Raw genomic sequence first — 25,749 nt, forward strand, 5'->3', positions numbered from 1 at the left:
AAAGGGAAGATAACAGTTTGTTGTGAACTTGTAGATTAATCAAATCATTAGGTTAAAAGCGCAATTCTCTACCAACTGAGCTGTATATATATCTGCAATAAAAAGAAAAGTGCATTTCTAGCTACCATTCATTTGCTGCGACCTTTAATTTCCTTATTTTATCATGCTAATCTGCACAAGTGTGCAAGATGTTAGGTGTATAATGCTCTGGAAGATCAGTAGAATACTGATCAATATGTAGAAACGTATAAACTATGGGCATATAACACAAGAATTTCAAGTATAATGTCGCTGCTATACATGCATCTGATCCCTATCAATTCGATTAATCCAAGATATAAATTTCAGCTAAACTAGGTAAAATCTCAAAAGATTTCGTCCTAGTAATTGATTTCTTAAATATAAGATCCAAATTATATTTCCTTACACACATTATGAAATAATTAAAACAATTTGACATTTGCATGTGGTCCAATATCCTAGTGGATAAGGTGTTGGGTGCGAAACCTTCTTCCTAAATTATTGTAATAATTTCAAATCCTCTTCCCTTCCCTTAATAATAATAATTAAAAAAATAACAAGAAAAACAATTTGGCATTTGCAATTGGATTATTCTAATTTCCTTGTTTGCAATTGATTCTTAAGCACCCATTTTAAAAGAAATGCTTCTTAAAACGCTAGAATACAAATCACATGTCATATTTTGTGGTTGTGAAAAGACAAATCACATGCATGTCATATTTTGTGGTTGTTTCATGAAAATTTCTCTCGCATTTCACATATACACACATCTGTGTGGCATACGATATTTACATGATGAAAAAAAAATAGCAAAAAAATATGCTAATTTAAAAAAAGTTGTAATTAGTGGAGATCATGATCAATACTTGCTTAATTTGTAATCAAGTTATTATATAAATATCATCTTATACTGTTCACCAAAATCCATTTTCTTGATCAGTCCTTACCAACTATCAAGTTTTTGCCGACTAATCAGCCCTACTTTTTACTATTAGCTAGCTAGGGTTTCAAACTCTCTTAAAAGACTCTGCTTTTGCAATGGAAAACCACCATGACGATGGTCCTGTATGTATATATATAGCTACCTCCTCTTTAATTTTACGATTATATGATTACTAATTAGTCATTTTACATTGATCATATTGATTAATCTGGAATGTTAAATCTAGCATATTGTTCTTGCAGACTTGTATTTTGAAGGTGAGCACATGTTGTTTAGGGGGTTCCAAGCTATGGCGACCCCACTTCACTAAGCTGTGGCCTCCCAAGTTCATAAAAACAAAGACGGCTATTACATGTTGCAAAGGATGTGCTCACAAAATCAAGAAGAAATTGCAGAAACTTAACGGTACAAAATCTGTTTTTTACTTCCCTCTTGCAGTTGATCATCAAATTAGGAATATCCGCACAGATAAAACCGGTTAAAAATTCTTAACAAAAATTAAACTACGAAACGATTTGATTATAACTTTGTAATTGGTTCTGTTTGTTCTTATGGTATTAGTTTGTTTCTGAATTTTAACAGCCAATTTTTGGGTGCGTTGGTTTTGTATGTAGGAGTAAATTCCATCACCATAGATTATGAAAAAGGGATGGTAGCAGTTTCTGGTGCGGTGGATCCGGCCACAATCTTAGTGACGATTTCCAAGCTTAAGATAATGACGGAGCTTGTGTCTTACAAGAAGGACCCTCGCGGTGCCAAAAAGAAAAAGCAAGCACAAGAATTGAAGAAAACTCAAAATCATCACAAACACGAAGCCAACGACGCCAAAAAGATTGATCACCACGATTCGAAATCAAAATCACATTCAGATTCAGATGATGATGATACTGATGAATGCCACGATGATCATACGGCACATAAAAGTAGTAAGCACAAAATGAATGGTCCAATTCTTTCACCCCACGCCAAGGACTATTTTCCCAAGCCAAGACCAGAATTTGGACCTCCGAGGCCATATGGCCTTCAAAACCATTGGGCACCAGGGATGATGCATGGGAGGCCACCGCCAGGTTCACCACCGGTATTGCAATTGCCGCCGCCAATGCAACCACAAGAGTACGGTGATGATTATCGCTCGAATATGTTTCCGATGCCACGTCCGCCGCCGCCCCCGCCACATATGTATCCTTATTATCATCGGCCAAAGGATCCCCCGGTTGGTAACTCCATGATCCATTATTTCAGCGACGATAACACTAGTAGTGCTTGCACGATAATGTAAGGTGGTTGCAGTGTTATTGTTGCTAACTTGCTACTTCTCGTGCTTGGTTTTATTTTTGGACATATGTAGTCACAGATATGTTATGAATATGCTAATTTAGAATCATGATCGCATGTTTAGACATGATTCTAAGGGAATAAAATATTTGTACGTTCAAATTAATAATGGTCGGTGCTATTCACACACTCATTTTTACCTCCCACACACCATTTGTTAATATAATTCTTTGATCTTCTTCAATTCATTTAATCCGATGATCAAAAATTAAGAGAATGTGTGAGGGGTAAAATGGGTGTATGGATAAACCCTTAATAATTTGTTGACGAAATAACACTTTGAAGCAAATATTACGGAAGTATAGTGATCATTGAGAAGTTTGTACATAAGATTCATTTTTCATGGTACTGTGTAGATAAACTGAAGCTGTCCGAGAGTACTCCTATTTATAACAACAAAGGGGAAAATACACACTTGACTGAGTGCGAATTGAGTATTTTCTACACCTCATGCACATCCGTGCATCATATATATTCGGTGGAGGCATTTGTAGAGCCAAAAATAATTTAGAAAATTTTGGACCTGTCAGGCTAACAATAATGCCCTTCACTAAGTTGTCGAGACCCATATGACTTGAGCTGCAAGCTTCTCTACCCATGGCAGGGAGATAAGACAGGGGAATTAAAGATAGAATTAGTATCTAATTCATATTTTTAAGCTTTCCTTATCAAAGACTTGTATATTCCTTCGAGCAAGGAATCAGGATCAAATCCAATCAAAGATTCTACGAGATAATTTCAAGATATTATTACTTAAAATCTTTGGAAAATTTCCTACTTCATTTAATGGATGACATACTTTGGCCAATTAAATGTTGAACATAACATGAAATCCCTCACTGCCGGCCCTAGCTCCTATAAATAACCCGTTCTACACCAATTTTCTGGTAAACTTTTTTTACGCAATTAAGTCATAAACTCTCACTCTTTTCAAAGGTGTTTAATTGTTTTGAGGGTACATTTTGTTAGGACTAAAGACGGCGAGTTTTTATTACCACGTGAGCCGTCAGGCATTTTTTTTAGTGATTTTTCACAATAACACAATAATATAAAAAAACTGTTAGAATTCTTTTGAATAATTTAAAAAGAAAACTCTTTAATTTGATTTTTGTATCTATAAAATTGGCACTGACAATAATTTTCAGTCCTATCCTCTACCAAAACATCCATCTAAATCACTTTTCCAACAATCTGATAAATGGAAAGGAGATGATAAAGATCGACTTGACTATACTATGGGTTGGTTAATGTTTTTCCGTACCTCGCATGTTCAAGTAGTCACGTCTAAGTTATGATAATATATCAATCCTCAAAACAATTACATAATTAGAAACCCATATATTGTTACAAGCTTTGGAAGTTTGTCTAGTTGAATGCATAGACAAGACCTCTACATAATAAACATGCTTATTAGATTCACATCTTCCATTGGATTCATCATCTCCTTGCTTTTTAGATGCAAATATTCTCTTTTGTGAATTCATATGGATTTTTGGTCAACTTTATCAACTCCTTTTGACATCAAGTATAAGATCAGTCCTGAGGGTAGCCGGAATAGTGGCTCTTTTAGGGTCCTATTCCAAGGGGGCTTCCAATTCTTTAGTCGAATAAGAAGTTCATAGACTTTGAGTTTTTGTTTAAATATAATAGACTATTGAGCTGAATGGCAGAGCCGAACATTTGTAAGGGAAAAAACAATTACCATATTTTGTACGTGAAAGGTGAAACGTTAAGCGACTCAAACATATTCTTACTGACTTGAAAAAGAAACTTGTTTTATGTTTTCTGTTGCACTCCCCAATATATCAACCACTAAACCCTAAACAACTAAACCTTTTGGCCTTTTGTCCGCATTCCCAAATAAACACCAAAATTTAATTACATGAACAATACTTGTCTACTTAAAGAAATAGTAGGAGTTCCTACTCAAAATTATTCGTTGTCAGATTTATAGAACTCCGTTTTTATAATCAGAACTGTTTATATTATAAATCACTCTATAAAGATTCATTCTGTAAAAAATCAATTAAAACTAAGGTCGTATAATCATCGAACTGTACAAATTAACAGAATTGGTAAAAGCATTACGAACCGTCTATGTATTTTCTAAAATAGCAGATTAACAAAACGACCTTGGTTTTAATTCATTTTTTTTACAGAGATAATCTTTATAGTGTGATTTATAATATGAACGATTTTAATCATAAGCACAAAACTCTATGATTCGAACATGAAGAGTTTTGAGTTTGAGTTCTTATTAAACTTTGAGTAGTCAATCATTGTTCTTATTACAAGGTCCAACTTTGAAGGCTCGCCTAAAAACTTTCAAATTTTAGGAGCCGGTCCAAATCAAACAGCGTTGCCGGCCAAAAAAATATCCGAAGAAAGTAGCTAATGACCAACAAGAATAAGAGAGAGAGTTTGTATTCAACTCCCATGCACTGGCCAAGAAATATCAAATTGGCAATTAAAATGTTTCACGTCATATTATAAAATACAGCGAAACAAATTGTTATTTTATTTTATTTTTCTAATCATTTGAGAAAAGAGTGTAAGTTTTTAATTTAGATATTTTAATATCAATAGTCCATGGATTAGTCGATAACATTAAAAAAAAAAAAAAAAAAGACTTTTAACTCAATAGCTTATAGAAAAACTCAACTAACTCGATAACGGGCAGCTAAAGATCAATTAAAGCATGACAACTAAATATATAAGATATTTTTTTTTTTCATCCAATCGAGCTCTCAACGTGTAGTGTTATTGTATAAGACTTGTAGTTTACAATTTTATTTTTTTCCAAACCATACTTGTACTAAGAATGGTTAAAGACGAACTGGTGTATAGAACAACTACTCTGTATATATTATGATCTTGACTTGGTAGTTATCTCTATTTTTTATTGGCTTATTGTCAATTTTAACTTGTCGATTAAGTAATTAAAATTTGAGTTCAAAGTCGAGATGCACTCGTTCCTAATTAGTGTTTAATTAATAATTAGTGTTAAGCCAACCTTCAAGAAAACGCGCAACTCTCTCGGTTCAAGTCTTCTGACGTCTCTTTGCCGTCTTGCTTTGCGGTTTTACTTCGTCTTGCTTCTTCCATTCCTCTCCTCTCTCTCTCTCTCTACACATGCCTTTCCCTCCTACCTCGCCGACCTCCTTGTTCTTTCTCCACCCAACTCGCCAATGAATTCCCCACAAAACCCACCTCTCTAAATCCCCAGAATCCAATCCAGGAATCGTTTTCGAATCCGGGTTTTCTCCCAAAAGAACCAGCTCCTTTCCCTGGTGGGTCCTAATAATCCAGATCTTAGAAGCTTCAAATTTCGGGACCGCCAATCCAAAATCCAAAAATTGAGTCTTTGGGTTGTTTTCAATTTCGATTCCGATCCCAAAGATTTCTGCTTTCTTTAATTTCAGATGGATCTTCACAAAAATTCAAGAGCCGCCGTTCTGGGTTGTTTTCTGATTCTCTCCACGTTGTTTTCCGATGCGTCGGCAAACTTGGTGTTCTCCGTTAGCCACAAGTTCAAGGGCCGTGACGGGCGGTCGTTGAGCGAGCTCAAAGCCCACGATTCCCGCCGCCACGGCCGGATTCTCACCGGCTCTGCTTCTGCGGTGGATCTGCAGCTCGGCGGCAATGGCCATCCGTCTGAAACCGGACTATACTTCGCCAAGCTCGGGATTGGGTCGCCGTCGAAGGACTATTATGTCCAGGTGGATACGGGAAGTGATATCCTGTGGGTCAATTGCGTAGGCTGCACAAACTGTCCCAAGAAAAGTGACATTGGCGTGAAGCTCACATTGTATGATCCGAAAAGCTCATCGACTTATAGTGCTGTTACTTGTGATCAAGAATTTTGCACGTCGAAATACAACGGTCGGCTGCAGGGATGCCAGCCGGACTTGCTCTGCCCGTACGACGTGACATATGGCGACGGAAGTGAGACGGCCGGATACTTTGTGCAGGACACTATTCAATTTGATAAGGGGACTAATGGCAGTGTTGTGTTTGGTTGCGGAGATAAGCAGTCCGGGCAGCTGGGAAAGACTGCCGAGGCGCTTGATGGGATTCTCGGATTCGGGCAGTCAAATTCGTCCGTGTTTTCCCAGCTGGCTGCTTCCGGGAAGGTGAAGAAACAATTTGCACATTGTTTGGACAATGTCCGCGGAGGTGGGATTTTCGCCATTGGCGAAGTTGTGGAGCCCCAAGTGAACAACACAACTCCGTTGGTGCCAAATCAGGCCCATTACAATGTTGTATTGGAGGCAATTGAGGTAGGAGGCGATGTCCTGCAGCTTGCCTCGGATGTTTTCGGCACGGGGTCAAACCAAGGGACGATCATCGACAGCGGAACAACCCTGGCCTATCTACCCCAAGAGGTTTTCGACCCGGTGATGAAGAAGGTTTTAGCCAAGCAGCCTGACTTGAACTTGCACACAGTTGACGATCAGTTCTCATGCTTCCAATTTTCCAGCAATATAGACGAGGGATTTCCATTGGTGATGTTCCACTTCAAGAATTCGGCTTCCCTGACGGTTTATCCCCATGACTATCTGTTCCAGCTGAAGGAAGATGTGTGGTGTTCCGGCTGGCAGAGCAGCGGGATGAAATCGAAAGGCGGAGACTCCATTACGCTTCTGGGAGATTTGGTGCTGTCGAACAAGCTGGTGATTTATGATCTGGAGAATCGGACGATTGGTTGGGCCGATTACAACTGCTCATCAAGCATCAAAGTGGGGAATGAGAAGACAGGAGGAGTAGATACAATTGGTGCTCATAATCTTTCTTCAGCTTCCACTTTTACAATTGGGAGATTAATACTGACATTCTTCTTGTTAATATCTGCTGTGTTTTAGATTTTTACTTGAACAAAAATTGGCCAGCATTCATTCTTTTTTGTTGCATTCATAAATTTTATCAATGAAATTGTGTGATTTTACATCCATGTTAAGACTCTTGGAATTCTCTCTGTATTTGTTTTTTTTCGTTCAAAAATGGACCAGCTGATGGTTTTGCCACATCAATTTACCTTTCTGAAAGTCGAGAAGATGCAGAGTCATTTCAGCCTGATCAAACTCAGGACATGCCGCAATGACTTGTACTTTTAGTTTCTCACGTGGCAGTATGTGTTTGGCCAGAAATGTTGCCACAGTATTGTGGCATCTTGTTGCATGGAAGTTCAAATGGGAGAAATGAATTTTTTCTACAACTTAGAGAGAGAAAGGGAGACTTACAAAGCAAAGAATTGAATTTTTCATTTTATCAATCAGTACAGTAAGTACTACAACTTTCACATTACAGGCCTACGTGGACATCAACAGCTTTTTGTATTACGCAAGGCTAAAAACACTAGCAGTTATTTCTAAACCTAGAAATCATCTCTCCTCACAATTTTTTTGTTTCTTTTCAATTCGTTCTTTCTTCTTGTCCATTGTCTACGGCGAAAACGTTTAGAAAGTTCACTTGACTATAGCCTTTGCTTCACCCGCCTGCCATGGATGTCACTGCCATCGAGATGATTTCCGTGCCTGCCTAAGGATGCAGAATGCTCATTAACACTAGCTACGTATTCCAGGAGTTCAGTCAGAACGGATGGGCAGCTCTCCTTTAAGTGTTTGTAACCATCTGTTTGCATCACACCTGCAACAAAAAGAATTACGTATCGTTTAGTGAGTTACATAGCATTTCGATTCAGAACCCATTGATTAAACAAAGACTACACAAGGACCAAAATGACATCAGAAGTAATACGAAATTGTCTTCCATATAACCAAATTTATCATCCATAATCATCATGGACAATCACATCTGGAATTCGTGATGATTACAGTTTTCCTTTGCAAATTACGTACAAAAATTTTGTTTTCATAGTATTGTAAAACAAAGCTTCATAGAGGAATGGGTTACCTAATAGATTTCCGGGAGTTGCAATGAATCTGAGACACACAGGTTTCAGCTGGGAGCAGTGATGTTGTTCTGCCAAAGCTATTGTCGTTGCCACATTGTTTATAGCGACATCCTGGCAGAGATTTGCCTCACATATCAACCTGAGCCTGTCTAAGCCATATCGATCTGCTGCTGCAAGCAGATGCTGGGCCATCAAAGTGGAAACCCCATTGGAGTTAATTCCAGTAAGCTCTTCTATGTCAGGCAGTGAGTCCCAGTATATAAAATGAAGCAACGCCTGCAGAAGGACAGAATTAATGAGTGGCTAAGGATATGCTTGAAACTAGTTGTATATGTCGTATTAGTCTTTCAGACACTGGGTGGGTAAAGAAAACTTAAAGGGAGAGCGCAAATAAAATATACATGAAAATGGTCCCAAGAGGATGGTTGTGATTCACCAATTCTCTAATTTCACATGACATCACAAGAAAGACAAAATTAGAGAAGAAAACCACATCGTCAACCTATCTTACATTTCTAATGAAGGAGGATAAGCACTACATGTAAAGCATAATAAACCCCATGAAAAACTGAATCTTACTACTTCTTGCTAGGCCACTTATACCACTTAATACCAAAAAAAACAAATCATTACTGCAATGCAATACAGATTACTGACATCAATCATGCAATCCGCTAGCGATATTGCAGCACATGAGATCATACTCATGGATACCAAATAAATATGGTAACCAACTTATAACGCTAAGTGCAAACATTTATCAGCTTCAGTAACCAAAGAAAAGAAGAAATGCAACAAACCTTGAAAACTGGAGCCTCTATGTCCTCAACTTTTATGCAACGAGTGTTCTGATCTTTCATAGGACCAAATAGTTGGGCCCAGAATACAGGTGATCGAGCTGCTAGTACCAACTTGTGAGCAGAGAAAATCTCCTCGTCAACTTCAAAACTAATATCAGTTCCCTTTCCGGTTTCCAGTAGCTTGCCAAACTGATGGCCCATGCTGGATGGTGGAATTGGTATAGAGTAAATTTTTGGTCCCTGTGTATGTGACTTCACAACACCAACCATACAGTTAACTGATAGGCAATCATCTTTAAGGTAGTCTGATGTCTCGAGAGAAGTTCTTTTGAAAAAACGTTTGTAACCCCTGCAGCAGCCAAAGAAACCATTAAATTGTTGCTACACGTAAACTGTTATAAAAATGAATTATCATAAATAATACAGAGAGCTAAAATTAAGCTAGATCCGTGAACAACACACGACATGATTGATACTATTGGGCATATTTGCGACCATTATATTCTTTTCACATTACATTGCTATCTAATACATTCACGGCATCAAAAGAAGTAACCAATCACACTCCCTGGCAGTTACTTTAAACAACAAATGGAGCATTAACATGATTAACAAAAACTTTTCAACCCTCACGTCAACTGATCGCTTCACATTTCTTAATCAAAATAGCCGTTTTTCGATATATTCACATCGACTGTAACTATCAGAGCCAACCGAGAACAATTGAAGCACGATTCTTTTTTGTTTTTTTTCAGAAAATAAACATGGAAAACCAAAGTTACCAACAATACAGTTTCATCACAAAAGAAAGAACTCAGAAAAGCAAGATTCCCACAAATAAACAAGAAACCAAGAACTCGAAAATTGGGCAAACCCACCACATGCTTCCGCGATACTTGAGCGTGTACGGACCGCTATCCAATGTCCTCCCGAAATGGCTATGCACCTTGTGCCTCTCGTTCCCGCTCTGATCCAAAAGCGTCAATTCGAACAGCGCTCTCACATCGGTTCCTTCGCTCGCAAGCGCGATGAACAGCGAAACGTAGGCTGCATTGTCCTCAACGCTCTTGCCGTCCGGGTAGAAATAGATGGCCCACGAAAACCCACCCACATTAAACGTATCGGACGCTATGTACTTCCCAATCCCAATCCCCTTGGACAGCGAATAGCCGTTGATCCTGAAATGGTGGGTCCCGTTGACGGTCTCGGTGATCGACGTCGACGCGGTGGTGGTCGGAGGCGGCGAAGAGGCTGGGGAAGACGAAGACGACGAGGGCCTGGAGGTTTCTATGAGAACCCTACCCATCACCCAATTGAATTACTTGGATTTGGGATCTAGGGTTTAATGAGAAATGTGGAATTCGGATAAAATTGGATGCGGAAACGAGAGATTTGAGACTTTTGGACAGAGAAAGATTCAATCTTTTCCTGAAGATTTTCTCAGGAAAGTGATGGGGAATCTAGGGTTTCGTTTCTCGTAGGTGAATTTGCAGGGCTTCACAATCTGAGAGAGGAGAGAGAGAGAGAATGACAAAAGTGGAAGACAATGAGCTTTTGAAGGTGTTTTTTTATAGTTTGTTTTTTTCTGACTCGGAATTATTATTGACGGAAAAAAAACAAGAAAGCGGCTGCGGCTGCGGCACTTGCCGACCTACGCGATCGTTAATCAACTCGCGTTCTCATTAACCCACGTCACCATCACCATCTAGCGCTTTGCGCGCAATAGTGGTACATCACGTATCATTATAAATTGTAGAATATGTGTGTTAAAAAGTTAATAACTTAAAAAATAAAATTTCTCACAATTTCTATAAAAACACGATGTACCACTCGTGTTCTGATCACAATGAAATATTTCTCGCGCATTTCTTACGTAGATAATGGTCGTCTCTTCTAAAGGAAACTCACTTGTTCTTCCATTTTTTTTTCTTCTTCTATTTATGATCAACATATTTTCATACGGATATAAGATGATATATGTAAAAAAATCAATATGTTGGAGATTATTTAGCCATCAGTTACTGTCAAACCAATCGACGAATTTAGTAACAAGTAAACTATTTATGATGAACAGTCAATTTGTTTAATGTTTAGGAATAGCATAAGAGATTACAAAAATACCATTAATTTTTTATCTTTATATTTTGTTCATATTGTTTATACAATAATATTACACTTTGCATTGTAACAAAAAAATAAAAAAATGTTCACCAACATAAAAATTAATACACTTTGCAGACAGATAACACTTTATCACAGTTGTGTTTCATAAAGCAAGTTCAATTGTAAGAATTCTTCTCTCCTTGACCCCTAACTATTTAACATCGCTCTTCTAAAAAGACGATACACTTGCAATTTTATTTTGTTTTATTTTATCCCATTTATTTCTTGATGTGAAAAAGTCAACATAACACAAAGATTAAAGCCGTTGGTTTGTTGCTCAAATGGTGCGGGGACTGGCTAATTTTCACAGAAAATTTCTCTATATATTCTGAGTTGCTTCATGCTCCCTAAGTGTTTCTATGACAACCTAAATCGATTGGTAGCCAATTTTTGGTGGAATGGGAGTGAGGGTGAGAGACGGATACATTGGCTCTCTCGGGACAAGTTATGCTCTCCTAAGTCGAAAGGTGGTCTGGGTTTCCGCAACCTATACGCCTACATTCCGGCACTCTTAGCAAAACAGGCTTAGAGTATTATCTCGGAGCCTCACGCCCCTCTCTCCGTGACCCTCAAGGCTCCTTCTCGGTTATGTTTGCTTACCACATTGCCAGAAACTTGCTTCTTCCAACCCCGTCTGTCGCTTCTTCCTCATCCTTAAGGCCCCTTTCGAAACTCTGGAATGTCATCTGGAAGGCCAAGTTCCACCGAAGGTCCGTCTGTTCACATGGCGACTCTGTAGAGATCTTCCTTCCTACGAGACTCAATATTGCAAAGCAACGGATTGCAATTGAACTATCGCGTGTGCTCTGCAACTCCAAGGCGGAATTCGCCCTTCATATTTTCAGGGATTGTCATTATGCTCGGTGCTCCTGGATATGTTCACCCACATCGGTTTGGTCTCGAGCTGGCCGACACTCTCTCCCCCACCAATTTGTCATGTACTGTCTTGTATTCATTTAGTCCTGCCAAATGGCTTTGGCTGTTAGGGATGGTGCCCTTAGGGCAGCGGTAAATGGTTTTCAAAATGTTGTTATTGAAGGTGATTCTCTTCAGATTGTTGGCGCCTTCTCCGATCATTCCTACGATAGATCCGTCATCGATCATATCGTGGAGGATAGGAGGATACGAAGTACTGGCTTCCTACAATCATTGAAGATGTGTGTACCCATGTCCGCCGCCAAGGCAACACCCTGGCCCATCGACTCGCTCGTTAGAGCTTGAGTATAGGTAGTCCGTGCGAATGGTTAGATAGTCTTCCAACTTTCATTGTGGATCTCCTCTTGGAAGACCTTTTGTAATTTGTCATGTACTGTCTTGTATTCATTTCATTGGGCCTTGAAGTTTGCTTTCGGCTTCCGCCTTTAATGAAATCACTATCGTTTCTGATTTAAAAAAATAAATAAATAAATAAACTAACGAAAAGTTCAAAAAAACTTTTTTTTTTTAATGAAAAATTCTTTTTAAAGGTATAGTGAATAGTATTAAGGAAAGATATAAATGTGGTTTTTCATTAAAAGTGAACAGTACCAGGATTGTTTTGTTAAACCTCCAAAAAAAAAATGATGCGGAGATTAGATTTGTCATAACGCGCCACTTGGCAATGTGTGCGCATCAGATTTGCCTTTCTGGAATCTGTGTGATGGGCTAACCGGCTACTGAGTACGGGTGGACATTTGGAACAAAAAACCGAAACTAAAACACAAACCAAATCGAACCGTACTAAACGGTTTAGTTTTGTGGTTTTGAAACGGTTTCGGTTTGAAACCGAACCGTAGTGAAATAAAACGATTTAGTTTCGGTTTTGGCCTTTTGAAACAAACTGAAACCGAATCGCACTGTAAAAATTTTAACTTTTTTTTTTAATTAAATATCCATACTAGGTCTCTTTGTTGGCAATTTAGAACAAGTGGTGACAAATGATTTTATATTTTGTATGTTACGATAGACTGTTTATAAAGTGTATGTTATGACTGTTGAATTTGTTTTTGTACATCGTGCAAATTAATGGATGACACAAGGGATCGATATTTTCTCTTGAATTTAAGAGAAAATATCAACCTCCTTATGCCATCCATTAATTTGCACAACATACAAAAACAAATTCGACAATCATAACATGCACTTTATAAACAGTCTATCATAACATACAAAACGTAAAATCATTTGCACCACCTGTTCAAAATTATAATAAAACTTGACAGAGCTTTCACCTTACCAACTGTCAAATCTTTCAAAAAGGTTTGGGAACACCTTGCCATGTAAATCCGATGTACTCCTGTTAGTCTACCACCAATTGCATAATACCTAATCGTCGAGTCTCTGGTGAATGGTGAGTTACTTGGATTATCTTTTTCTGTTGTCCGCCCGTAGATCTCACCAGTAATGTCAACTGTTGTGAAGATGATTTTCTCGAGAAATTTCCCTTCAATCAGAATAATGGATGTCCAAGGGTCTGTACTAGCACGTGCTCGTGCTATGCAAATAGTTTTACAAATTAGCAGCAGTTCAAAATAAAGCACATCATCAACAGCACGGAAAAGACAAGTGATTACTGCATTGATTTCCTCAAGTCTCGATTGCTAATTTCGTCAAGGTTGTACATCACAAAAGTGTCATCTGATTCTCTTCCAACGTGTCAAACCACTGCGTACAAAGTTGGACAGTGGTCTTGAACATCGTTTGAATGCCTTCGGCTGTCACTTTCGCAACTTCCCAAAAAAATTGACAAAACTGATAATTGTCAGCTATACAACATTACTTTTGGTTAAGAAAATGAATTACTGTGATATATAGTACTACTATGATATAACCTTGAGTTCTTTATAGTTGAATAATTAAAATCTTCATTGACGTAAAAGTTACCGTTCAAGTTTCCTCCCGTGAATGAGTCAGCCAATGCAGCTTTCAACAATGCAAAAAAAGTGACTCTGTTACTTCATCTATGTCTCTGGCACGATCATATGGACGCATCGATTCGAATACCCGTAAAGCAGTAGGACTACCCGATCCTGCACCGTCTATTGTAAGAACTTGGCTAGGGTAGCATACATACTTTTTGAGTCGGGCATTGTATTCACAATCGATAAGATACACTTGTGGGATCTGCAAACCCACATTATTCAATAGTAAAACATTTATGCAAATATAACTTGTTGGTATGTAAGATGTTGATGTCAACAATAAATAAGCAAATGCAGTTACTCTATGCCCGCGATGAAGCACCCTGATGGCATTGTTGTATCTTCTTTTGAATGTCGCCGGACTTCTCTATAGCAACAACTCTACTCTTTACGAGATCTGTAACAGTCGGAGGAGTAGAGGAGGCTTCGTGATTGGACTTTACTGTGTCCAAACATTGTCAGATTTCCATGGATACTTGTTATACAATAGGTTCCAAACATTGCTAGATTTCCAAGAACATTGCGGTACGCAAACCTTGATTATCGTTATATCTGTTTAATACTAGTTTCGTTTTTGTTCATACTCTACCAAAATATTGTATTGCATTATTATCTAGCATATTCGAATTTACCAGATGTCATTGATTGTTGATCCTTTTTCCAACAATTGACTCATTGTAAATCATTTCTTACGGTGAAAGATTTACAAATGTACGCAAGTGACTCTTTATCACAGTAGTAGAAAGACATTGCGGTACGCAAGCCTTGATTATCGTTATATTTGTTTAATACTAGTTTCGTTTTTGTTCATACTCTACCAAAATATTGTATTGCATTATTATCTAGCATATTCGAATTTACTAGATGTCATTGATTGTTGATTATTTTTCCAACAATTGACTCATTGTAAATCATTTTTTACGGTGAAAGATTTACAAATGCGCGCAAGTGATCCTTTATCACAGTAGTAGAAAGGTGTTGTGCCCTTACATGATGGTATGAGTTTGAACCTCGTCGGTGGCTAATCTAACATCTAACTTACTAGCACTATCACTATACTAAAAATAAAAAAATAAAGATTTACAATGCACAAATCGAGAACTATTTCTAGGTTACTTGCAAGCTAAGTCTCAATGGTACTAACCACAACAACATTCGCTAGCTCAATGGAAACAGCAACAACATGGTATAAAAGCAAATGCTGACAGAAATAAAGCATCCTTGATCTGTTGATCATACAAAAAATACAAGTTTCAGTCCCAAGTGTGTTCTCCACATGTTATCATACAAAAAGCAAGTGGCACTCCATAAGTGGAAAAAGTGTGACAGAACTATATAATCGCCAACGATCAATGATTAACCGTATAATTTTAGGATATTATATTTTTTTAAGCTGGAAAATCTCCATACCAATTGCAAAGCCATCTTAATCAAAGTTTTTGCAACCGGCAGTGTGCAAAACCAAAGTCCTATTGATTAAGCAAGCCGTAGCAGCTTAATCAAGCTTTTAGGTATCGCTTGTTTGATATCGATTAAGCAAGCCATAGCAGCTTAATTGATTTGAGTGGTCTCTAAATCCAAAGTCCTATTGATCAAATTGTGTTGTTTTAATTATAACGATTACAATAATCTTCTTGCTCGTAAGTAAGGATTATATTAATTGGTTCAATTTGACAATAGCACGGAATGGAATATAAACTGTAAGAATTTGTGGAAGGTTTTCTTCTTGCTCATAAGTGTGGAAAATATTTCATGAAAGTAATTCTTATAACTATGCATTTAGTACCACATACATATTAACTTTCTTGACCGAAGGTGTAAGCTAACTTTCTTGACAATAGCATGATATGGAGAGTGCTAAGGAATTTTTGATATCAATTGAAGCTAAGTTCAAGGAATCTGATAAAGCTGAAACCGGAAACCTTATGAACTCATTGATGACAACCAAGTTTGTCGATGGAAGTGTGAGGGAGCACATATTGGGGCTGACTGATACTGCTACTAAGTTGAATGCTTTGGATGTTGCAATTATTGATCCATTCTTGGTTCATAACTTCATGTGGCTCCCAACTCTTTGCCTTCGGAGTTACTCTCAACTGAAAAGCACCTACAATGCTCAAAAGGAAAAGTGGGATCTCAATGAACTCATGGCTATTTGTGTTCACGAAAAGCATAACATAAGACAAGAGAGAAGCAAGGTTGCTAATTTAATCCACACCCATGCTAAGAATTCTGTCAAGGAAATTTCCAAAAACCCCTCCTACAAACCTGAAGAGTCTAACAACTTCAAGGCAGCAACCAAGCCAAGTGGTCTGAAGTGTTAGTTTAAATACATCTTGTTACTAGTCTTAGCATAGGTTTTTTATTCAAAAGAAGTTACCGGTTGGTCAACAAATCATGGCAGTCATTTTTTTTTTATGTTGGAGAGATTCACAGAATTATTTTAAAGGAAAACTAATGAAAATGGTTTGAAAACTTTGAGTTTTAATGATAAGGACAAAATAAAGGATAAAGTGAATAGTACCAGGTTTGACTTTTTAGTGTAAAAATATGATTTTTCGTTAAAATGAACAGTATCGTGGGCTTTTCGTTAAAACTTCCTTATTTTAACTCTCCTCTAACTACCACCGTAGGATTCCCTAACAACGAAATGTTTTATTTTGTCAAATTCTATTTTAGTGCGTACTCATCACACGCCACAACATTCCTCATCACTTATCATGTCACATCCCGGTCCGGGACGGATCACTTCCCCGGCCCGCTCCACCACCGTAGCACGATATTGTCCGCTTTGAGCTTACCATTCCCTCACGGTTTTTGTTTTTGGGAACTCACGAGCAACTTCCCAGTGGGTCACCCATCATGGGATTACTCTAGCCCCCTTCTTGCTTAACTTCGGAGTTCCTACGGAATCCGAAGCCAGTGAGCTCTCAAAAGGCCTCGTGCTAGGTAGAGATGAGAATATATATGTAAGAATCACTCCTCTGGGTGATATGGGATGTCACATATCAGCAGTAATTTCTAATCAAAATATCCAAAGAAAATTATTATTAGCACTCTAAAATTTTATTTTCCCACTTCAAACTTTTTTTTATTAGAAAGAAAAATACACTTGTAAAAGCATTTAATGAAAATTTTAAAATGTTAATAACAGTTCCTATTCAAAAAGTCAAATCAACAAAAGGCCCACAAGCTCAATGGTGTGCAAAACAAACGGCCGAGATATCACAATCAGAAGAGATTTTTCAATATATCTACGTCGTATGTTCTTATGCAATTAAAATAATATTTAAAAAAAAATAAACAAATAATGCAACCGTGTCGTGTTGTTCCGGTCACGTTAAAAATCTCTCCGCAACCAGAACGTAACATACTACACGTAGAGAAGGAATCACAACCCAATATTTTCAGAGTCCAAGTTGGAAGAAACAGACAACATTTTTGTCCGATGTGAGAAATCCAGCCGGAATTCTTAAGTGATCAGAAACCTTTCGATCAATCAAACAACTGGACGGCTTAAATCCCCCTTTGTTTGTTTTTGGTTTTTCGATCTTAATTGTGTGGCTGCCACACAAACGGAACAAAAATAAGGCCATCAGATCGTGAAAATCTTGGGGTTTTGAGGATCGTGGGATGGATCAGTTTGTGGTGGTGTGAGGAGGCCACGACCCCTAATTAGCTGAGAAATTTGGTTTTTCGCAACTGGGTTTCTCTCGGATATGGCGGATAAGCTTTGCCTGATGGCCTCCCATGGTTACCCTCACGGCCGCGTTCTGCACCAGGAGCAACTCATGAGCGTTATCAAGGTAAAAGAAAAAGCCTTTGAGCTCAGCTTATGACTTTTTTCTATAGAAAGTTTTCATCTTTGTGTTTATTTTGGAATAATGTTCATTTGGGTTGCTTTTTCTTGATTGGTGTTGTGATTGTTTGAGCTTTTCTGGGATTCATGTTTGATTTGTGATTTGGGTTGGTTTACTTGAAGCTAAAGGTTTCCATTTTTGCATTTGTTTTATGAGGAGATTCATTGGGTTTGTTTTTCTTCATTGATATCATGTGATTGGTTGGGTTCTTTTGGGATTCATGTTTGGTTTGTGATTTGGGTTTGTTTGTGTATTGATAAAATTCGGTTCCTTGAGCTACATATGGTGCCTGTGATTGGATTGGAAGGTTCATTGGATTGAAGGTTGTTGATGGAGGAAATGGAGGCCAACTTCCAAGTTGTATCTAAGTTGAAGGTGGAAATTGGATTAGTCAAGAAGGAACTTTTGTCGGAAGGGATAAGTTTCATTCTTACTTCAACAGACCTTGGATGTAGTGAGTTATCCAATCCAATCCAATCCAATCTTAGGTACCAAACGTGGCTTGAGTTTATCTTGTATGTTTAGCTCTAATTGGGTTTCAATTTTTTTGTTTCGGTTTAGGAAGAAATTGCATGTAAGTTTATAAAGAATTTGCTGTAGTTGTTTGCTATTTATCTGTCCTGGTCCCATGCTCCCTGCCAGTAATTAGTTTTTTTTATAAAGAAACTAATCTTTATTAAACACAGGATTTTCAACCCCTTATGCCAAGTTTTGGAGCAAAGGAGGAAATCACAAAGTTAGGGTCTTTGAAATTGGTGCCGCAGCAATGTGAGGAGCCATGGAAACTCACAAGTGGAGTGCCGGAGGCCAATTGGTTTGTAAAGACATTCTCTGAAATTGAAAGACCTCCACTTAATTTGCAAGGTATGCACCTCATTAGCTTTTTGTTGTATGCAGATATACTCGAGTCTATGAGTTTAGTTATAACCAACTTATATTTTGATTCCATTTCTGTTTGTTTCAGTGAACTTAAACTTTGTCTATCTTGTTCTATTGTGGTTAAAGTGTGTAAAATAAAAAAGTTTGATTTGTGCTATTTGATTTATTCTTATTCATGTCTGGTGTAACTTTCGTTTAATGACAGACTCGTGCATCCTAAAAATAGTAGAATAACTGTAGTGGGCGATAAGGACATATGGTATACTCACCATGCTGGGGGTAGATTGGACTAGGAGTGGCGTGAGCATAATTTTGTTTGTTGCAAAGGTGTCGCCGTTAATATATGTTTTGCGTACATGCTTGCATGATAGATCACATGCACTGAGAATAAAGGAGAATTATGTTTTTATCAATTGATGCAAAATTACTGGGATGCTATGAAGGCTGAGGGGAGTGATTGAAATACTGCTATATCCTTGTTGAATTTGTAATACTGAAATATTCTCCCTTTGCAATATGTTGAATTACCACTTTTTCGTGCTGATTACAGATGTTCATCCAGACTCAGTGCTGTTCAGCATTGGAATTGCCGAACACTTCATAAAACGTGAAAAGATGTTGCAGTTCCTCAGATCAGGAGAAAGTGAAGTGGAGAGAGGCGGAGTAGATATAACCTCACTATATGACTTGATGGGGTTATATGAAATGGGCCAACAACCATTAATGCCTTCTCCTATCTACCCGAGAAGTGAGTTTAATACCCAGAAGCCTCTCTTAGAATTTGTGGGCGATCTTCACTGGAGTTCAAAAATTACAGTTCAGCCAGATGGCCGAGTCTTATTCACAGGTACTGAGGCTGAGATGAAGCATCTCCTTTCAGTTGTAGCTGAATTTTACTCCTTGAGAAACACAGTTGTTTGGAAAAAGCAGTCTGTGTTGGTTCCGCACTTTAAGAGGTATGCATGGATGCTTGTACCTCTTTTCACTCAAATATGGCACCACTTGTTTTACGGGATGAAATACGTATATTACTCCTGAAAATGAATATTTTCTAAAAATGATGTTTGGATATACATGTATGGGTTTCTCGTGTCAGTACAGCATCGGTAGATTTGTGGGCCGAGTTTAAAACGAATATTTCCTCAATAATGCTTGCTTAGAAAATTACTCACAAATGTGATTAATAGTCTACTTTCCAACTATAATTTAAATGTTCTCGATTTTTTCTGTCCCGCTTCTTTCTTTTCTCCTATTAAACACAACCTGACAATAATTCTATGAACCAGTGTGGGGACCCGGGAAGCAGGAGTTGTCATTGATGGAACTTCAGTCAATATGCAGGCGACTACCCTTGCTCCTTTGAAGAGGTATTGTTTTTCATGTTCTGGCTCTTGCTTTGATACCGTATTGGCTTTTTCTCGTTTTATTGACATCAACTTATTTCTATCAATATCTTCGTATCTACCTGCTTTATGTGATATTAGTTTCAATACTGAAAGAAATTGTTCTATTGTAATTGATATTATTGGTTTCCCGCACTTGTGCGCCTATTCTTCCACCAAATACTGGATCAGGGCATCATTCTTATTGAATTTATGTCTGTTTTACTTAACAGTCCCGAAAAAGTTAAGACAAAGGCGCCCAAGCGGAAGAGTGGTAAAAAAGCAAGCAAAGATAGAGATCTCTACAAGCGGAACTACTTCCACGCCTGTGAGAGCCTTCTATCCATAATGATGAACAGAAAGCAGCATGGGAAATTGGCAGTTCTCTCACTTAAAAAGTCCGGCCCAGAGCTTCCGGAGCTCCTGACCCAGTTTTCTGCTGGTATCGCTGGAACTGGCTTGGCTGTCCTTTTCTCTGTCCTCTGTAAAGTAGCTTCTGGGAGGGTACCCTTTTGTGCGTCCAAACTCTTGAATACCGGAGTTGCATTTGCATTAGTTTGGCTCTCTTGGGGGGTGAATAAACTGAGGGACACAGTTATTCAAATCAGGAAGAATTCAAAGAAGCCAGGTTTACAAGAAGAGGAAATAATGAAAAGGGTAGATAGAAGCGTGAACGAGATTTACTGGAGAGCCGGAACATTGATGGCAGTGGCGGTGTTGAGGCTTGCTTGAGCATGAAATGAGACAAGGACAAAGAAAACGGTAGGATGATTTGAAGAACAATTGACCGGATGGTGAGCGTAAATGTACATATGGAGGCCGAGTTGAGTGATCATCAGACAGTCGAAAAGCTTTGTGAGCATGAGGTGAAGGATGATCCGTCTTCTAAAGACGAATTGAATTCTGATTCCGAAGCACTCCATGGTAGACGGGAACCTGGAGCTCCCCCGAGCTCTGGCTAATGACCAGTCAGCCGGTAGTAGTAGTAGTTTAGTAGCAATTGCGGTTTTCGTGCACGGAACTCTCTCCCATCCCCTGTATCGCTATCGCCTCTATGACTAGATAAGCTATTTTCATTGGTTAATTGTTTTCTTGTCATGGCCGGCCTCAATTTAACGTCTTCGACACTAACAGTGGCGACATCTTATTTCGGCTAAGTAGCAAACCGGAAAACAAACATCAAAACCAGAAAGCGAAATGGATTAGCAAGGAACCAGTACATACAAAAGAATACAAGTTACTTGTACAAACTAACCCTGATCGCATTATTGCCAGCCTTGGGAACAAAAAAGACTAATGGGATGCAAAGGTGCCAAGTTACTCAATTTACTCTGTTCATTCTAACACCGAACAATCTCATCGACAGAACCTAAAACAAACGCATAAACCGCGGATTATGTAAACAATTATGACATGTCATGTTTCTCTAAGTGAAGAGTTCTTTGTTTCCCCACGCCTTTTTCCACTAACGTGAATACAGAAAGTGATTCAAATGATCGAGCACCGGAAAATCTTCATTCTCAGAGTACTTTCGAAACAACTCCTGCACCAACCGTTCTACCTCCCTCCCTCAAGGCAAATCTTTGTCCTGCCAAATGAACACAGGGAATGTTTAGCCTTCGAAATTTTTCACGATCAGAACACAACAACTAGTCGTATTAACTATTAACAAATAAACAAAGAAAATTCTTAGGTTTCTGTAGCAGAGATGATGTGAACAAACCTTGTTCAAGAGGAACCGGTTGAATCAGCTCAAAAACTGCAGTCACGTTGTCTCCTGGCATAACCATCTTAACATTTTCGGGCAGTTCTACCTTTCCAGTGATATCTGCTGTTCTCAAGTAAAACTGAGGCCTGTAGTTTGAGAAAAAGGCAGTGTGGCGTCCACCTTCATCCTTTGTGAGGACATATATTTCAGCTTCAAACCTCTTGTGTGTCTTCACGGTTCCTGGCTTAGCAATTACCTGTGCAATGGGACAAATAAGTGAGGCGGAGCCATCCAACATTTACAGCAGTCGGTGCCAATACATAGTTTCGTTGCCATAATAAAGATAAAAATTTAGGGCATTCGAATAAACAATGACCAATAGAAGGATAATTTCCACATGGTATAACCTAGTTGGGCAAACTACAAGGGTTAAATATGGATTTTAATAGAATTTCCACAAGTTGTATAAAGTAAAATAAAACCAAGAACTGATAACTTTCAGGTGAAATTAAAACCACATACCTGTCCTCGTTGGATATCTTCCCTCTTTAGACCTCTAAGAAGAAGACCGACATTATCACCAGCCTAATCAAGTGCACAAACCCATCAATGAAATATATTTCCTGCTCTTAAAAAGCATTGGTATCTTGAAGGGTATTTAGATTAAGTCACTTACTTGTCCATGATCCAAGATTTTCTTGAACATTTCAACACCGGTCACAACTGTTTTCAAAGGAGCACCCTGAAAAAGAACACAAACTTAGGACCAGACATTTGTAGAGTGGTATTTTACCCTAAAGCTATCAAAGACACCCATATCAAAAGGTTAATGCCAACTCATAGAATGAGTTGCATATACTAAATCATCTGCCAAAGGAGTAATAGGGGAAGAATCGCATAAGAAAGCATTGCAGCACAATAAAATATAAAAACTTGTTATACACAAACCTGATGTAAACCCAGAATCTCAACTTCCTCACCAACTTTAATGGTCCCTTGTTCAACACGGCCTGTGGCAACAGTTCCACGACCCTTCAAGACATCAAAAACAATTAATTTGTAAACAGACTGCTACAATGTAGCTACTGTAACACCAAAAAATAAAAAATGAAAATCCAGTGAAAATAAAGAGCATAACAGAGCAAGGCAAAAAGAACTATGCAACATGAAAATATGGACAATTCAAATAAAGCACGTCATTGTTCTAGGAAAGCTTGTAATAACAGTTTCATGATCAAAACAATAGTAATAGTATAACACCTAATAATGGTTCAAAACAATAGAAAGAGTATAGGTACGCAACGGTGATATTACAATGGAACTGTACTTAGATATTATGAACAAAATTGCAGGCAAAATTTAAGACAATTCTTGTAATGAAATAACAAATGTCAATACCCTAACAGATTAAGTTTAACTCATTAAGGAATCTCTAAATGAGTATACCTAAATGCATCCCCAACTTACCTGAATTGAGAAAACATCTTCAATTGGCATCAGGAAGGGTTTGTCAAGCTGGCGTACAGGGTCAGGAATGTACTCATCCACAGCTTCCATTAACTTTAAGATTGCCTTTTTGCCAATCTCATCATTTGTGCCTTGTAAAGCCGATAGAGCTGAACCCCGGATAATGGGAATTTCATCCCCAGGGAACTTGTAGAAGCTAAGAAGCTCTGCCAGAAATATAAAGCAAATTTATAAGAACTTAGATTGAATATAAAGCTATCAGCTAATGAAATGACCTCTTAAATGATAAATGATTAAATCTACTAACCACGGAGCTCCATTTCAACCAGCTCTATCAACTCCGGATCATCGACAGCATCAACTTTATTGAGAAAACATACAAGTGATGGCACACCAACCTGGGCAATACACACAACAAGAAAAGTATACACATTATCATACACCACAAATGCATGAGATAAAACACATCAGTTTGAATTTTTTTAAATCTAATAACAATAAAATACCCACTTGGCGGGCGAGCAGAATGTGTTCCTTAGTTTGTGGCATAGGCCCATCGGGAGCAGAGACGACCAGAATACCTCCATCCATTTGGGCAGCTCCAGTAATCATGTTCTGCATATTAACCATTCGTATTAGATGACTAAATCCATGCACGAGACTACTTAATATCATTCCCTCGAATTCAAACCTTACTTTGACATAATCTGCATGTCCTGGGCAGTCCACGTGCGCATAATGGCGCTTCACAGTCTCGTATTCTACATGAGCCTACAAAATAAAGGTAATCCTAAGGTAGGTGGGAATAATATTTCGAGAAGACAGGCCAGAAACAAATGGAAACTAGTAGGGGTTGTTTGGTATCCTTCTTGAGTCCAATTTCTTGTTTTTGAAATTAATGAGTATTAAGTAATTTAGCTACATTCATCGTTTTTGAAAACAAAAAATTGGATCCAAGAAGGATACCAAACAGACCCCATTCCAAGAATATAAAAAGCCAAGCTGATAATAAAGACAAACTTCTAACCGTTGCAATTGTAATTCCTCTCTTTTTCTCCTCAGGGGCCTTATCAATTTCGTCAAAGGCCACAGCCTTAGCTTTCCCTTCTTCTGCCAGTACCTGAGAAAAACTCGAAACATTATACTATGATCGAAAAGTTTCCATTTTTCCCCCAACTCTCTCATATGAACTGGGTCCGTCCCATTTCATGTGACGGAGATGGGACTAAAGCTGGGAAAGCAGTTATCTTTAGCAACATCCTTTTATGCTATGTTTTATGAAGCAAATGCAGAGATAGAAATACAGCCCACACAATCTCATATAAAATACAATCAATACATCGAAATGACCGACCTTTGTAATTGCGGCAGTCAGCGTCGTTTTTCCGTGATCAACGTGTCCGATTGTTCCAACATTCACATGAGGTTTTCTGTACATGCATTCACAATTCGATTACAATTCACAATCCAAAAAACTCACATCCAATGACGCAAAATCCAATTCAGATAAAAACAATTAAACCCAATACCAAAAACTCAAACGGTGCAAATCTCTCAATTAATTCGCTACAAAAGGTCCTAATTTCTTACGAATAATGAAAAATTCAAACTTTAAGCAACACAGGGACAACGAGTGAACACTAACGTGCGTGTGAAGGTGGCCATGGATCGCCACCATGGACTAGGACTACAGGATCGGTCATTTCCGAAAGTAGAGTCGGAGACTGGAGAACCGGCGGCGGCGATCGATCCTCGGCCGCACAAGTAGATGTGCGAGGAGTAGGGGAGGATGCGCCTGGACCCAGGGTTCCTGAGAACGACGGCAGCCATTGAAATGAAGGAAGAAGCAGAGAGACAGAGATGGACTATTGGCTTCAGAGCCTTCCCTACTCACAGTGTGGCGGAGATTTGAGCGTTGGGGTTTTAGGGCTTTTGGGGATTTCACGAGGGTTTTTGCAGACGGGTTATTTTGGTCAGAACGATTTAAAGCGCACCCGTTTCCATCAACAAGCCCAGCCGGTCTTTTCAAAAAAGTTCGGATCATTTCTTCTTAATTAATCAAATCAGAGAATCTGTGCAATTGAAATTTGATTCAACGATTACAAATAGAAGTTTATTTTAAAAGCTATAATAACTTCAATCGTTTGATCAAATTACAATGATAAATATTCTCTAATTTAATGGATTATGATTTATGAGGAATGGATCCGGAAAGATTCCTTTCCTTAAAAAAAAATTGCCCAGGAGATGAACAATGGGCAGTACCCGGCCCGTCTAACGATCCGTATTAAACATAAACGATATGATTACGAATTATGTAATTAATTATCTTTTGATCTAGTGATATTAATTTATTTATAAAATAAGATGTTAA

General features: G+C 38.2%; 4 protein-coding genes and 1 long non-coding RNA gene across 6 annotated transcripts; 3 read left to right on the forward strand and 2 right to left on the reverse strand.

Moving 5' to 3' along the window:
* The first annotated feature begins 1,206 nt into the window (after positions 1–1,206).
* On the forward strand, positions 1,207–2,431 carry LOC137741806 (uncharacterized). Its single transcript, XR_015952959.1, has 2 exons — positions 1,207–1,369; positions 1,579–2,431. It is a non-coding gene; the product is annotated as an uncharacterized LOC137741806 (long non-coding RNA).
* Positions 2,432–5,279: 2,848 nt separating this feature from the next.
* Positions 5,280–7,253, forward strand: LOC137742335 (aspartic proteinase 36-like). Its single transcript, XM_068482177.2, has one exon. The coding sequence runs from the start codon at positions 5,725–5,727 to the stop codon at positions 7,162–7,164; it is 1,440 nt and encodes a 479-aa protein (XP_068338278.2). The 5' UTR covers positions 5,280–5,724; the 3' UTR covers positions 7,165–7,253.
* Positions 7,254–7,538: 285 nt separating this feature from the next.
* On the reverse strand, positions 7,539–10,612 carry LOC137742336 (BTB/POZ and MATH domain-containing protein 2). Of its 2 annotated transcripts, none has more exons than XM_068482179.2 (4): positions 9,895–10,612; positions 9,017–9,365; positions 8,216–8,492; positions 7,539–7,948 (listed from the first exon to the last, which is right to left on the reverse strand). In XM_068482179.2, exons 1-4 carry the CDS (start codon positions 10,320–10,322, stop codon positions 7,776–7,778), a joined length of 1,227 nt encoding a protein of 408 aa, XP_068338280.2. In that variant the 5' UTR covers positions 10,323–10,612; the 3' UTR covers positions 7,539–7,775. The 2 variants fall into 2 exon arrangements, with proteins under 2 accessions (XP_068338280.2, XP_068338281.2); XM_068482180.2 differs by having other exon boundaries at positions 9,898–10,554.
* A 6,821-nt stretch (positions 10,613–17,433) lies between these two features.
* Positions 17,434–21,311, forward strand: LOC137741290 (uncharacterized). The gene is made up of 5 exons (XM_068481012.2): positions 17,434–17,885; positions 18,626–18,803; positions 19,369–19,774; positions 20,105–20,185; positions 20,434–21,311. The coding sequence occupies exons 1-5, from the start codon at positions 17,799–17,801 to the stop codon at positions 20,930–20,932; spliced, it is 1,251 nt and encodes a 416-aa protein (XP_068337113.2). The 5' UTR covers positions 17,434–17,798; the 3' UTR covers positions 20,933–21,311.
* Positions 21,312–21,382: 71 nt separating this feature from the next.
* LOC137741289 (elongation factor Tu, mitochondrial) lies at positions 21,383–25,398 on the reverse strand. Its single transcript, XM_068481010.2, has 12 exons — positions 25,021–25,398; positions 24,730–24,805; positions 24,403–24,495; positions 24,072–24,146; positions 23,886–23,990; positions 23,683–23,773; positions 23,376–23,581; positions 22,857–22,940; positions 22,585–22,650; positions 22,431–22,493; positions 21,924–22,164; positions 21,383–21,788 (listed from the first exon to the last, which is right to left on the reverse strand). The coding sequence occupies exons 1-12, from the start codon at positions 25,203–25,205 to the stop codon at positions 21,721–21,723; spliced, it is 1,353 nt and encodes a 450-aa protein (XP_068337111.1). The 5' UTR covers positions 25,206–25,398; the 3' UTR covers positions 21,383–21,720.
* Positions 25,399–25,749: the final 351 nt, after the last annotated feature.

Source organism: Pyrus communis, chromosome 11 (assembly GCF_041283825.1).
Source record: "Pyrus communis isolate YQ-2024b chromosome 11, ASM4128382v1, whole genome shotgun sequence".
Lineage (NCBI taxonomy): Eukaryota > Viridiplantae > Streptophyta > Magnoliopsida > Rosales > Rosaceae > Pyrus > Pyrus communis.

Coding starts and splice junctions, on each gene's coding strand:
- LOC137742335 (XM_068482177.2), top strand. CDS start 5,725: ATGGATCTTCACAAAAATTCAAGAGCCGCCGTTCTGGGTTGTTTTCTG.
- LOC137742336 (XM_068482179.2), bottom strand. CDS start 10,322: ATGGGTAGGGTTCTCATAGAAACCTCCAGGCCCTCGTCGTCTTCGTCT. Junction 8,493..9,016: donor TAGAGGCTCCAGTTTTCAAG/GTTTGTTGCATT, acceptor GTCCTTCTGCAG/GCGTTGCTTCATTTTATATA. Junction 7,949..8,215: donor AACTCCCGGAAATCTATTAG/GTAACCCATTCC, acceptor TTTTTGTTGCAG/GTGTGATGCAAACAGATGGT.
- LOC137741290 (XM_068481012.2), top strand. CDS start 17,799: ATGGCGGATAAGCTTTGCCTGATGGCCTCCCATGGTTACCCTCACGGC. Junction 17,886..18,625: donor AACTCATGAGCGTTATCAAG/GTAAAAGAAAAA, acceptor TATTAAACACAG/GATTTTCAACCCCTTATGCC. Junction 18,804..19,368: donor ACCTCCACTTAATTTGCAAG/GTATGCACCTCA, acceptor TGCTGATTACAG/ATGTTCATCCAGACTCAGTG.
- LOC137741289 (XM_068481010.2), bottom strand. CDS start 25,205: ATGGCTGCCGTCGTTCTCAGGAACCCTGGGTCCAGGCGCATCCTCCCC. Junction 23,774..23,885: donor ACATTCTGCTCGCCCGCCAA/GTGGGTATTTTA, acceptor TGTATTGCCCAG/GTTGGTGTGCCATCACTTGT. Junction 22,651..22,856: donor AGATTCTGGGTTTACATCAG/GTTTGTGTATAA, acceptor GTTCTTTTTCAG/GGTGCTCCTTTGAAAACAGT.